General features: G+C 44.0%; 1 protein-coding gene across 1 annotated transcript in view; it reads right to left on the bottom strand.

Moving 5' to 3' along the window:
• The window catches only part of LOC139407245 (metabotropic glutamate receptor 1-like), a 44568-nt gene extending 35339 nt beyond the window's left edge, over positions 1-9229 (bottom strand). Inside the window, exons 1-3 of the mRNA XM_071150847.1 lie at positions 9178-9229; positions 7292-8153; positions 3821-4073 (exon numbers count right to left, since the gene is read on the bottom strand). Coding sequence (XP_071006948.1) covers positions 3821-4073; positions 7292-8018 — 980 coding nt within the window. The 5' untranslated portion in view covers positions 8019-8153; positions 9178-9229. The remainder of the gene's footprint in view (positions 1-3820; positions 4074-7291; positions 8154-9177) is intronic.
• Positions 9230-15317: the final 6088 nt, after the last annotated feature.

Raw genomic sequence — 15317 nt, 5'->3', positions numbered from 1 at the left:
GTTCCAGATTGTGTTCGCTCTGATGTTCTTCAGTGGGGCCATTCTACCCACATCACCTGTCACCCTGGTATGAACCTCACCTTCCTGCGTCAGTGCTTTTGGTGGCCCACCATGGAGAGAGATGTCCGGGGGTTTGTCTCAGCCTGTTTGGTTTGCGCCCGGAACAAAACCTCCACTAAACCGACTTCCGGTCTGCTGCACCCTCTTCCCATACCCAGTCACCCCTGGTCACACATAGCTCTGGACTACGTCACTGGCCTTCCCCCCCAGCTAACGGTAACTCCGTCATCCTCACCTTTATTGGCAGGATTTCCAAAATGGCTCAGTTCTTCCCCTCTCCAAACTCCCGTCCTCCAGAGAGATTATGGACCTGTTAGTAGCCCATGTGTTTGGTCTGCATGGCATCCCCACTGACATCGTTTCCGACAAAGGTCCCCAGTTTACCTCCCAGGTATGGAGATCCTTCTGTTCAGCTCCTGGTATCAATGTCAGTCTTTCTTCTGGATATCACCCCCAGACCAACGGCCAGACCAAACGGGCCAACCAAGAGATGGAGACTGCCCTACACTGCTTGACTTCTGCTAACCTTTCCTCCTGGAGCGCTCCGGTACCCTAGGTTGAATATGCCCACCTCACCAACGACTCATCAGGTATGTCGCCCTTCGAGTGTGCTCTGGTTTACCAACGCCCCTTGTTCCCTGCCCAAGAGGTTACGGTTCCCTCTGTCCAGGACCATCTCAGCCGTAGTCACCGTACCTGGAGGAAGGCCCGGGCTGCCCTTCTTCGTGTCTCAGACAGGACCCAGTCCCAAGTCAACCGTTGCCAGGCCTCAGCTCCAGACTACACCCCAGGTCTAAAGGTATGGCTCTCATCGAAGAACCTGCCATTGAAGGTAGCATCGAAGAAAATTTCACCCCGAATCATTGGTCCCTTTGAAATTGACCGTGTCATTAACCCCTCTGCGGTGCGCCTAAAACTCCCAACCTCTCTCAGGATCAAACCTAACTTCCATGTATTCCTGATTAAACCTGTCTGCTCCAGTCCCCTGTCTCTTCCTGCAGCAGCTCCTCCACACCCTCGGCTCATCAATGACCATCCTGCCTGTACCGTCCGGCGGTTTCTGGACGTGCGCCGTCGTGGCTGGCAGTACCTGGTGAACTGAGAGGAATACAGGCCTGAGGAGCGCTGCTGGGTGCCCCGCAGTCACATTCTGGACCCCTCCCTCTTACGGGATTTCTATACCTCACACCCAGATAAGCCTGATCGGGCGCCAATAGAGGGGGAGGGGTAATGTCACATCTGCTCCTGCAACACCCTCTATTGCTCATCCTGTGTCTCCTTGACCTGACGCCACTCCCCCAGTACTCTCTCCCTCTCTCTCTGTGTGATTGTGTGGGCGGGGACAGGTGTGCTGGCAACATGTTCCATAATCAAGACTTCTACAAATACTCAGCCCTGTCACTTCCACACTGACAGATTGTAATCTCTGCTCAGTCAGTCTCCGTTTCCAGGCATGTGTTACTATTCAGAACCTGTTGTGCATGTTTTCCTTGCCTGATGCTGTTTTCCTCTCCGCTCCAGTTCTGCCCGCTCTGACTCTGGTCCCTGTCTCCTGTCCCACATCTCGTCGTCCTGGATTCCCCACTCTACTACATTGGACTCCCCTCCGGACCTGCTTACCCTGCCTCAACCCCTCCCGCTCCAGCCTCAGCCTCTGCACCTGGTTTCCAGCAAACCGCCCGCGCTTCCCCTGACCTGCACTCCATCTCCCCCCTGTGTCAATAAATACCTGGGTTACTTCATGCCAGTCTCCTCATCTGAGTCTGCTCTTGGGTTCCACTCCGTGTAACACCTTTGAAGGCTTTGTGGATATACTTGTAAAGATCACTTTCAACAACTCTTTCTTTTCATACCGGTACGCTTATAGCTAGCTACAGTATGTACCTAGCATGTGATACTGGTAGGTCCTCATAGTCTGTGGAATGTTTTATGTAGTGGATATAGGTGATTATCCTACAATGCCCTTGCCAATTCTTAAAGTCTCCAAAAGCTACACATTGAAACAACATATGAAGAGACAGCACTTCCTCTCCAGTTTTGTGTCTTTAACAGATACAAATTATTAATTACTGGCAAACATTTCTCACTGGCACTAGTGGTATCTGCTTTAGTTCCACTTGGTTTAATTCTACTCCAATTTGCATACTGCCCAAACAGATCCACAGATGATGCAATCTCTATTGCACTCCACCATGCCCTTTCCCACCTGGGCAAAAGGAACACCTACGTGAGAATGCTATTCATTGACTACAGCTCAGCGTTCAACACCATAGTATCCTCAAAACTCATCACTAAGCTAAGGATCCTGGGGCTAAACACCTCCCTCTGCAACTGGACTTCCAGACGGGCCACCCCCAGGTGATGAGGGTAGGTAGCAACATATGTCATGCTGTTCCTCAACACTGGAGCCCCTCAGGGGTGCATTCTCAGTCCTGTTCTGTACTCCCTGTTCACCCACGAATGCATAGCCAGGCACGACTCCAACACCAAGTTTGCAGACGACACAGCAATGGTAGGCCTGATCACCGACAACGATGAGACAGCCTATAGGGAGAAAGTCAGAGACCTGGCCGGGTGGTGCCAGAATAATAAAGTATCCCTCAACGTAACCAAGACAAAGGAGATGAGTGTGGTCTACAGGAAAAGGAGGACCGAGCACGCCCCCATTTTCATCAACGGGGCTGTAAGATTGAGAGCTTCAAATTCCTTGGTGTCCACATCACCAACAAACTAATGGTCCAAACACACCAAGACAATCGTGAAGAGGGAACGACAAAGCCTATTCTCCCTCAGGAAACTAAAAAGATTTGGCATGGGTCCTGAGATCCTCAAAAGGTTCTACAGCTGCAACATCGAGAGCATTCTGACTGGTTGCATCACTGCCTTGTATGGCAATTGCTCGGCCTCCGACCGCAAGGCACTACACAGGGTAGTGCGTACGGCCCAGTACATCACTGGGGCTAAGCTGCCTGCTATCCAGGACCTCTATACCAGGTGGTGTCAGAGGAAGGCCCTAAAAAATTGCCAGACCCCAGCCACCCCAGTCATAGACTGTTCTCTCTAGTACCGCATGGCAAGCGGTACCGGAGTGCCAAGTCTAGGACAAAAAGGCTTCTCAACAGTTTTTTTTACCCCCAAGCCATAAGACTCTTGAACAGGTAATCAAACGGCTACCCGGGCTATTTGCATTGTGTGCCCACCCAAACCCTCTTTTACGCTGCTGCTACTCTCTGTTTATCATATATGCATAGTCACCTTAACTATACATTCATGTACATACTACCTCAATTGGCCCGACCAACCAGTGCCCCCGCACATTGGCTAACCGGGCTATCTGCATTGTGTCCCGTCACCCACCAACTGCCAACCCCTCTTTTACGATACTGCTACTCTCTGTTTAACATATATGCATAGTCACTTTAACCATATCTACATGTACATACTACCTCAATCAGCCCGACTAACCGGTGCCTGTATATAGCCTCGCTACTATATACAGCCTCGCTACTGTTATTTTTCACTGTCATTTTACTGTTGTTTTTATTTCTTTACTTATCTATTGTTCACCTAATACTTTTTTGCACTATTGTTTAGACCCTGTAAGTAAGCATTTCACTGTAAGGTATTCGGCGCACGTGACAAATAAACTTTGATTTGATTTGGTTGCCTTGGTGACATGCGTGTCTGGAAGTATGCGGCACAAAGCCACCCTTTGCCCAAAACTACCCAGAAATCAGTACCTTAAAGGCTTGTGCCTTACCTGCCAATGAGGAGGAACTCTCCTCCAGCCACACCCAGACGTCTCATGGCCATTAGGAGGCCGCGTACAGTCATTCCCTCACAGAAACACACCACCACGCGAGCCTTGGGCAGACGTTCGCGGAGCTTCTTAAGTAGGCGGTCAAAGTGCTTCTCCCCAGCGTTGCTGTAGATCTTGTCAGAGTGGGCGATGCACAGACCCTCCTGGGTGGCCAGCTCCTTGAAGGCCTCCATGCCACTCTCCCCATAGTTTCCTAGGGTTCAGAGAGAAAGAGAGGGGTAAGTCACCACTGCAGACACAAAATGGCCAACGAGGAGTCACCATTTTGGAACAGAAAATGCTCAAGTTCCTCCAGGCTGATAGTGACTGGATTCAGCCATACTAACAACTGTGGTAGTCTGATGACTTTGAGTCATCAGGCCGTGAGTGTATTGTGACTGTGCTGCTGTCCTGATCCATCTTCTGATATAGCCAGATAGTCTAGTGCCTACTGATTGCAATCAGGGATGCTGAATGGGGTGGAGAGGACTGTGCTACATTCTCCCATGATAACATCCTAATCAGTTGTACAAGCTTTGCAATGCTGTCTTATTTTACATAGACTGTGTCTGAAATGGCATCATATTCCATATGCAGTGCACTGCTTTTGACCGGAGCTGATGAAGCTCTGGCCAAAAGAAGTGCACTGTAGAGGAAGGGTTGCCATTTGGGACATGGTCCTAGTAGTGCATGGAGGATGCTGCAAAGAGGAATATGTATATTCAAAGTACTGGCTTCAATCAAAGATGTGTCTGCAATGTTAATGCAGTGCATTTGTTTACACAATCATTGTCCTCATACACACCTGTCTTATTCTGAAAAATGAGAAAGGGCTGAATTGGCAGCACACTAATGCATTACTCTGGCATGATATTATAGACTAGGCTCCAATTGTTAGTTTGCCAGTATAGCAGTTCTATCTGAACAGGTGAATTCACATAATGGTTGATCAATTATAAACCCCTTAGATTCATAGCATTTCAATGTAAGGATTTCAGTGTTGTATTCAGTCAAATGTTTCATATCAATTAACATATTCACTCAATGTTCATCTCACCGCAGATACTACACTTTTAACCAATCCAAAAGCATTCCCAAAGTGCAGAAACACCATTTACCCAATACACTTAATATTCTAAACGTCAAATAGGCAAGTAGCCCTATAGTTCAAACTGAAGAGATGTGTTTAGTTAGATCCAATGAATCCAATGTTGTGGTCATCACATTGGGAAAAATGGTCCTTGTAGAAGATCAAAACAGGGGCCCTGTACTCTGACTGTGGCTACTACACATACTGTTATCCTCCACTGTTTTCCTTCACACACAACACCCTTATTATGCCAACACTCTTATCTTTGGTCCCAGTGGACTGCTACCTACCAGGTCTGGTGACAGTCAGATACCTGGCACCCCCTAGCTGAGCCTCATGGCACTTCACCTCCACTCTCTTCTGGCCCTGCCTGCCCCTCAACCTGACCGTGACCTGTGAACTTTGTGACCCCCCTACAGGTTTCTAGTCTTGAAAAAACAGACCCTAGGTAACACAGTAACTAATGTCTGGTTTCAATGATGTACTCTTTTGGCATAGAGGAACAATGTCATTGCCTCAACGCCAATAAGAGGAATAAAAACCTTCTGAGGAATCTCCCAACAAATCACGATGCAGACATGCCAAAATGTCATGATTCAAAAGCGACGTTTTCAGGCACAACCTTTACAGTGGTTTTGGTTAAGATAGTTGATGCATACTAGCCACTTGTGAAAATCACTCATTAAAAATAACCTCTGTGATTTCCATCTTGCTAGCGACTATTTTGTATTTTATTCAAGCGGATAAAGTAGTAGCATAGGCAGTGACGTAGTTGCAAAAGAGTTCATCATTGAAACCAGACCTTAGTCACTGTGTTGCCTGGGGTCTGGTTTTCTAGACTAACTGGTTTCTAGGTTCCACCTTTACAAGCGGATTCAAAGTGCGACCCTCCCTTTAGGGCCTGTCTATCACATATCCCTCTAACAACTCTCAGAATTCCTTAGTGGCCATACACTCCGCCTGTCAATCATTACCTACTCTCATCAGTAGGTACATTTCATTGAGGTTTACGCTGAGGAGCCTTGGCTAATTGCTAATGGCAGAGATTTACTTGTAGTAACTACAATTTAGCTATCTCCACATCTCATTCTACCCTCTTCCACTTACAATAGTGGTAAACTGGTGAAAGAGTTTTATGTGATTGAGTTACATGGTGTGTGTTTGCATTGTGGAGTACTCTACTGGTATATTAACAAGTTCAGCACCCTGGACAGCACACTCACAAACAGCCGATAACACCTTCAGACAAGTGCTGCTGAGAAGCTATGTGGGCTGCTGTATTGATGTGCTGGTATTTCAGGTATTGAGGGGCATTGCCAGAACCCCTTTGTGCTTAGACTACACATCCCTTCCAACCAGGGGTTAGATATGATGGAAACACCCTCAACACAGTAATTCCGCTACATCTGAATAGCAATAACACAGATGGGAGTTGATTTCTATCAATACACATAACGGGGGAACTTTCGTATGTATTAGTTACACACATAGAATTAGAATTACTAGTATGGATGGACCAGCGGGATTCTATTTCTATGATTCCACCCAGAGATACTTTAAATGACTATTTAATGATGTGGTTCCACCACCTGTAACCCCAGCCTGATAGTAGGCTACACCGCACAGAGCAGAGGGGAAACAGTCCATTAGTGCCCCTGTTGAATATGGATAGGCTGATTGATTAATTAAGACATGCTTAGGAATAATGAAGACGATAGAGCATGCCTGTTATTTTCTAATGGAATAGAATTAGCATCAAATTTAACATCCTGGGAGACAGAACATCTAGCATCTAATTTCCTTTTAATATAAATAGATACCAATAAACACGCAAATGCATTTCCATTCTGATAACATTGACCACAATTGGACCGAATTGTGGCTTGAGAGATTGGATGTGTTGCTGGGGTGTAGGTGTGATGAGCGGCTAAAGAACCGACTTTGCCTGTGGTGTGTGAATACTTATACTGCACCAGATGTATAGTTCTGTCTGGAGAGCAGGAATTCCATTACACAGCAAGTTTCCCTCCAAAGCAATATTGCACATAGGAGCACACACATAGGGAGGACGACAGGGAGGAGGACACACATGCTTGCTAGCAAGTACTTATCTGTGTACAAACCACATTAACAATTTATCCACCACCTCTATAGCTAGGCATATTTACCTTAAGCATTGATTTCTTATCTCAAACTCAAACACATAGGAGACAAAATCAACTTGACAGCAACTTGACCCTCTCCAAAGCCGAGCCAGTCCTCCTATGCCTACTGGGCCTAATCCTATCCTACCCCACACACAGCTTTCAGAACCCCTGTGTTGAGTGGGTTGAGTGACTCACCCTCCGTGTGCACCGCAGACACGTAGGTCCAGTTGTAGCGTTGGACTATGTCCAGCATGGCCCGGGCCTGGAGCGTGTCAGAAGGCACGACCCGCAGGAAGTACTTAAACAGAGTCTTGTCGCTCAGGTCGATACTGGTCGCTGAGTAAGCAATCTGAGGAATGTTGAAGAGCTGTAGGAGGTTCTGTACCTGGATGGCAACGGAGCTGGAACCCGGCCCAATCACCCCCGCAATAGGCTTCTTGGAGGGCGGGGGTTGGTTGGACGGCGTGCCGTCTATGCACCACTTGGAGCCGTCCTTGTCATCCCGGATGGAGATGAGGGAATCCCGGATGAACTCAATGCTCTGCTCCAGGGCCACGGAGGAGTGCCAGCAGGAGTCCCGTATCTCACAGCCCAGGCTGATGTTGGGGAGCAGGAAAGGGTCGGAATTGATTCTGTCCAGTGTGTGGAACATGGCCTCTACCCGCTGGATGCCGTACTGCTCCCGAACATCCCCACACTTTCGATCAGCCACTTTTTCAGCAGACGGCTGGTGGTGGACGGAGAAGAGGGCACCGATTATCACATCTCCATCCATCCGGGCCACGGAGCGGGGTGCGGCTCGCGGGACTGCCGACCTCTCATAGATGTTGCTTTTGTGGGACAGCACGAGGATGTCGAAGAACAGCGTCGGAAGACACAGGAGCGCGAGGAAACCCATATTTACATGTGTCATATTCCACATCCTGTGAGCGGTGCCACGGGCATACTATCCGCTCCGGGCAGTTGAGCAGAAACGTTGACAGTCTCTCAGTATATCCACGTTTAACCCAGTGACCATAGTTTGGAAACACAGCGCCCTGAGCATATCCAAACAGACCTGGAGAGAGATCATAAAAGATCAAGCAAGATTGTGAAGGCAGCAACAGATATGCAACGTCTTACAGTTATCATATAGTCTCTATATTACATGGGTTTGAAAATAATGGTGGCCCTCGCAATAAACACGAGCATATTCTTATTAAATTGACTAGGTTCATAGCCCAAACACAACATGCCTACTAGAAATAAGGCTAATTCAGTATCCATTTGCAAACAAGACCTGCAGAACATAAAATAAGAATTCGATTAAATGCAATATACTTTATTTATCCCACGGGGGCAATTATCATTACAAGTTTATTGAGAATAACACTGAAGTCAAAAAAAAATTGTCGTTCGATTGTCTCAGACAGGTAACATAAATTATAGCATACTTAAAATGTGAGAGAGTTTATCATCGTTTCCCCCAATTTCCCCATAAGAGCATATGGCAATCGTTGAGAAACCGAGTTGCCCGGAAGGCAATTTCAGCACATTGGACAGCGCACTAACGAAGTCATACGATGATTGAGGAAACGGCGTCGTACAGGTGCTGCTGATGTAGGCTACTGCCTAGTGAAGCTATGTGCTGGTATTTCCACGGTTTAGAAAGTATCTAATTGAGTTCCTAAACCAATCAATGTCCATGTATATTCCCTTCATTAGACACTACTGAACAAATCCTTGATACCCAGTCTGATGACATGGAACATCGTTGCACTGAGTGGTGTGAAATTATATTTGAACATACAGATCAGATTTCCATGCTGTCTCTAGGTATATAAGCCATATATCATGCTCTGTACGATCCAACGCGCAGCATGCAATATTTTTCACCCTCATCTGTCCGAATTCATTGCTCACAAACCTCAGTGGCCTGATTCCAAACATTCAATGATATTGCATTATCGAACAGGAGAGAAGCCGATACATAGTCCTTACACTTAGCTGTCCTTGTCACGAGCATATCAAAACCGACACATGCCCTAACCTGTACATCTCTTCTTTCATAAATTAATTTGGTAGAAAAACTTGGGACGTACCTGAATCCGCGAGACATATCGCGTGTCTTGCTCGGTCTTCTGTGCAGCGCGGTCCTTGGCTTTGATAGTTGAGTTTGTATCGCTCGAACGGACGTTTTTTTCTCGCTCCTCCAGTGAGAGCACGAGAGCCCCCCACCCCTCCTCTTCTTCTTCTCTCGCTCTGACAGTTTCTCACCACATTTCATAAACCGGGTCATAAAAGCTGCAGCCTTAATAGGGCAAAACGCTGAACGTTTAAAACCCCACTACAGGTCACTTATTCTTATACAATAGACAATGGTATCATTCTTCACACGAGGGTTAATCAGCTTCAAACAGTGGTGCCGCAATGGAGAGTTGAGCGGTGCGCGAGCCGCTTAGACAGGTAAGATAAATGGTGTTTGTCTACAGAATTGTGACCCTGCCATTACCCCATGCCACAACGGGACCCGTCTCACAGCAAAAACACATTCAGTGTGAGAATACCCCCATTTTTTTGTAAATGGTTGACCAGGTAATGGAGGAATCATCAAACAAATGTTATTTTTTTATATTAAGGGTTCAGAGACCATCATCGTGGTACACCCTAGCTAATCCACCTATAGGCTATACATTGTACATTTTGATCCACACTATCTGACCTTTAAAAGCGGAGGGCACTGGATGGATGCCAGAAATGCCTGCTGGTTGCAGTCTGACTTAAATCGAAGTAGTACCCTTTTAAGGAAGCACCTCAAGGTTCGAAAAAATCTTGGCTTCCCGCCTATATTTGAAGTTGAAGACCTTAACTGGTAGCTGGTGGCAGAAGAGATAGATTTAATTAATTGGTAAAAGTCAACTGGTATTTTGCAAATGCGAAAGTTCTGCAAATTTGGAGGGGTGCTTGGTTTAGAGTTGGGTCATGTCTGTGCCCAAATGGGTTTGGGCGACAGCAGAGGAAGAACTGTACATAATATCAAACAGCGTTTGAAAAAATAATTAGAACTAACAATGACTCCACGAAGCTAGAGAGGGGCGTGTTCCGTGGGCACGCGGGGAGCCAGTAGCAGAAGGCATTTAATCAGTAAACAACCGGAGCGCATACGAGGACATGTCTCCCTGACACGCACCCCGTGGAGTGTGGATATGGAGACCGCGCATAATTATGTGTGTGTCTGAGAGAGAGAAAGAGAGAGCGAGAACACTTAATAGGAATGGTTGACACACGGCGTTAGCCTACTGTAGTAGCCTGCCTACCTATTTCGTCGTTGTGACTAGCAACGACCGGAAGTTAATTTTCGTTGCAGGTTAGGAGAGCATTTTAGCTAACCCGTACCCTTTTCCTAACCGTAACATAATTGTCCTATTTTACTACGTTAATTTTCCTAATCTGCTATGAAAAAGTCACTTTTGGTCGTAGCGGTATACCACATAGCCAAAACCCTATTTGATAGCCTACCGAGAACAGTCAATGGGATCAGTGATGTAAAGTACTTAAGTAAAATATACTGTAAAGTACTACTTGTCGTTTTTGGGGGTATCTATACTTCACTATTTATACTTTTGACAACTTTTACTTTTACTCCACTACACACATAAAGAAAATAATGTACTTTTTACTCCATACATTTTTCCATGACACCCAAAAGTACTCGTTACGTTTGTAATGCTTAGCAGGGCACGAAAATGGTCCAATTCATGCACTTATCAAGAGATCATCCCTGGCCATCCCCACTGCCTCTGATCTGGTAGACTCACTAAACACAAATGCTTCGTTTGTAAATTATATCTGAGTGTTGGAGTGTGCCCCTGGGTATCCGCAAAAATGTTTTTAAAATGGTGCTGTCTAGTTTGCTTAATATAAGGAATTTGAAATTATTTATTCTTATACCTTCAATACTTAAGTATATTTAAAACCAAATACCTTTAGACTTCTAATCAAGTAGTAATTTACTGGGTGACATTCACTTTTACTTGAGTCATTTTCTATTAAGTTATCTTTACTTTTACTCAATAATGACAATTGGGTACTTTTTCCACCACTGAATGGAATTTAAGATACTGAAGGCTATAGCAGATGTTACCTGAGCAGAATGACAAGCGTGACTGTAGGCCAGACAGAACCGTGTGAAAACGCACTAGAATAACATTATAAGTCACTGACTGTCCCACTCAACCATATCCAAATATGCCTAACAGTCAAGACAACCTGAGTCCCTTACAGTACCAGTCAAAAGTTTGGGCACACCTACTCATTCCAATGTTTTTCTTTATTACTATTTTCTACATTTTAGAATACTAGTGAAGACATCACAACTATGAAATAACACATGTAGAATCATGTAGTAACCAATATATCAAAATATATTTGAGATTGGAGATTTCTTCAAAGTAGCCACCCTTTGCCTTGATGACAGCTTTACACACTCTTGGCATTCTCTCAATGGGCTTCATTAGGTAGTCACCTGGAATGCATTTCAATTAACAGGTACGCCTTGTTAAAAGTTAATATGTGGAATTGCTTTCCTTAATGCATTTGAGCCAATCAGTTGTGTTGTGACAAGGTAGGGGTGGTATACAGAAGATAGCCCTATTTGGTAAAGGACCAAGTCCATTTTATGGCAAGAACAGCTCAAATGAGCAAAGAAAAACAACAGTCCATCATTACTTTAAGACATGAAGGTCAGTCAATCCGGAAATGTTAAGAAGTTTGAAAGTTTCTTCAAGGGCAGTCACAAAAAACATCAAGCGCTATGATGAAACTGGGTCTCATGAAGACCGCCACAGGAAAGGAAGACCCAGAGTTACCTCTGCTGCAGAGGATAAGTTTCACCTCAGATTGAAGCCCAAATAAATGCGTCACAGAATTCAAGTAACAGACGCATCTCAACATCAGCTGTTCAGAGGAGACTGTGTGAATCAGGCCTTCATGGTCGAATTGTTGCAAAGAAACCACTACTAAAGGACACCAATAATAAGAAGAGACTTGGTTGGGCCAAGAAACACAAGCAATGGACATTAGACCGGTGAAAATCTGTCCTTTGGTCTGAAGAGTCAAAATTTATATTTTTGGTTCCAACCGCCATGTCTTTGTGAGACACAGAGTAGGTGAATGGATGATCTCAGCATGTGTGGTTCTCACCATGAAGCATGGAGGAGGAGGTGTGATGGTGTGAAGGTGCTTTGCTGGTGACACTGTCTGTGATTTATTTAGAATTCAAGGCACACTTAACCAGCATGGCTCCACAGCATTCTGCAGCGATACGCCATCCCATCTATTTTGCACTGTTTTTCAACAGTACAATGACCCAAAACACACCTCCAGGCTGTGTAAGGGCTATTTGACAAAGAAGGAGAGTGATGGAGTGCTGCATCAGATGACCTGACCTCCACAATCACCCGACAACAACCCAATTGAGATTGGGTTGGACCTCAGAGTGAAGGAAAAGTAGCCACCAAGTGCTCAACATATATGGGAACTCCTTCAAGATAGTTGGAAAATCATTCCTCATGAAGTTGGTTGAGAGAATGCCAAGAGTGCAAAGCTGTCATCAAGGCAAAGGGGTGGCTACATTTAAGAATCTCAAATATAAAATATATTTTGATTTGTTTAACATGTTTTTTGTTTCATGATTCCATATGTGTTGTTTTATAGTTTTGATGTCTTCACTATTATTCTCCAATGTAGAAAATAGTAAAAATAAAGAAAAACCCGTGAATGAGTAGGTGTGTCCAAACCTTTGACTGGTACTATATGTTGAGCCAGAGAGCAATGTAGGCCTATTGCAACCCCCCTCAATCAGAAATAAATTCACATAGACTTGATGGGAAAATATAGCCTGCGTCAATGGTAAAAAATAATGAATTAATAAACGTATCCACAAATTCAAATAAGTGGCACACAGCATCATGCGTTGGACAGCTTCAGCACCAAGGACAGTGACTCCATCCAACCTTCTTTTTTAAAGCAACAGACTGCCCTCTGGTGTTTGTCAAATATCTTTTTAAACGTTCTTAAAGTGCTTTCAGAAAGTATTTATACCCCTTGATTTATTCCACATTTTGTTGTGTTACAGCCTGAAATCAAAATGGATTCAATCTATTTTTTTCTAATCCATCTAGACACAATGCCCCATAATGACAAAGTGAAAACATACTTAAAAAAGGTTTGAAATGTATTGAAAATGAAAAACAGAAATATCTAATTTCCGTAAGTATTCTCACCCCTGAGTTAATACATTGTAGAAGCATCTTTTGTAGCGATTGCAGCTGTGAGTCTTTCTGGGTAAATCTCTAAGAGCTTTCCACACCTTTATTGTGCAACATTTGTTCATTATTCTTTTCAAAATTCTTCAAGCTCTATCAAATTAGTTGTTGATCATTGCTAGACAACCATTTTCAGGTCTTGCCATAGATTGTCAAGTAGATTTAAGTGAAATCTGTAACTTTGTCACTCAGGAACATTCATGGTCTTCTTTGTAAGCAACTCCAGTGTAGATTTGGCATTGTGTTTTGGGTTATTGTCCTGCTGAAAGGTGAATTCAAATCAAATCAAATTTTATTTGTCACATGCACCGAATACAACATGAATACAACACCTTACAGTGAAATGCTTACTTACAAGCCCTTAACCAACAATGCTTTAAGAAGTTTTAAGAACAATTTACATGTAGGTAGAGTTAATCTCCTAGTGTCTGGTGGAAAGCAGACTGAACCAGGTTTTCCTCTAGGATATTGCTTGGGCTCAGCTCATTCCGTTTATTATTAAAAACGACCCAGTCCTTAATGATTACAAGCACACCCATAACATGATGCAGCTACCACTAGGCTTGAAAACATGGAGCGTTCTACTCAGTAATGTGTTGGATTGGATTTGCCCCAAACATAAAACTTTGTATTCAGGACAAAAAGTGAGTTGCTTTGCCAAATTATTTTGCAGTATTACTTTAGTGCCTTGTTGCAAACAGGATGCATGTTTTGGAATATTTGTATTCTATACAAGCTTCCATCTTTTCACCCTGTCTTTTAGGTTAGTATTGTGGAATAACTACAATGCTGTTGATCCATCCTCAGTTTTCTCCTGTCACAGCCATCAAACTATGTTACTGTTTTAAAGTCCCCATTGGCCTCATGGTGAAATCCCTGAGTGGTTTCCTTCCTCTCCATGGAAGGACGCCGTTATCTTTGTAGTGACTGGGTGTATTGATGCACCATCCAAAGTGTAATGAATGAAAATTCACTGCTCATCTGAGGGACCTTACAGATAATTGTATGTGTGGGGTAGAGAGATGAGGTAGTTATTCAAAAATTATGTTAAACACTATTATTGCACACAGTGAGGCCATGCTATGTATTATTTGACTAATTAAGCATATTTTTACTCCTGAACTTATTTAGGCTTGCCATAACAAAAGGGCTCAATAGTTATTGACTCAAGACATTTTAGCTTTTAATTTTTAATGAATTTGTCAAAAAATAACTAATTATGTGATATTGTGTAGGGCAAGTGACAAGAAAAATCTATATAATCCATTTTAAATTCAGGCTGTAACAACAAAATGTGGAAAAAGTCAAGTCGTGCACTTTCTGAAGGCACTGTAGGTCTAGTAACTTTGTAGTGCAACTTGTCTGAGCAAAGAATAGTTTATGAAACAATTTCGCCCTCTTGTGGTTATAGCTTCGACCAGCATGTAGGCCAACATGATAAAAAAAATCATGATAGGTCTCACTATCTGACATTGCAGGTGTTCAAGGCTTCATTTACACAGGCAGGCTAATTCTGATATGTTTGCCACTAGTCTATGTTTGCTATGTTTGCCATTAGTCTTTTGACCTATCAGATCTGATATTTTGCCTATAATTGGGCAAAAAATTAGATCTGTGTTGCCTGTGTAAACGCAGCATAGGCCTAGCCTATGAATGTCATGAAAATGTGTGAGGTCGAATTAAACCAGTTTTTACTGAAAAAGTAGGCCTTACGCCTAAACATCAAATAGACTACAGACAGATAGTTATTTGCTTGCTAGTCCTTATTGATAAGTACTCTGGGTCTGTGGTTTGTCTCAACCAAGTTTACGAAGTAACTTTTAATATTTATTTTTAGGCTACATCAGTACATCAGTCTGCAACCCGTGTGAGCATCCCACACAGACCCTAGACAGATGCGACCCGGACCCTGGGGC

This window comes from Oncorhynchus clarkii, chromosome 4 (genome assembly GCF_045791955.1).
Source record: "Oncorhynchus clarkii lewisi isolate Uvic-CL-2024 chromosome 4, UVic_Ocla_1.0, whole genome shotgun sequence".
NCBI classification, from domain to species: Eukaryota; Metazoa; Chordata; class Actinopteri; order Salmoniformes; family Salmonidae; genus Oncorhynchus; species Oncorhynchus clarkii.
The sequence above is the reverse complement of the archived record's forward strand: the minus strand, read 5'-3'. Positions and strand labels throughout refer to the sequence as shown.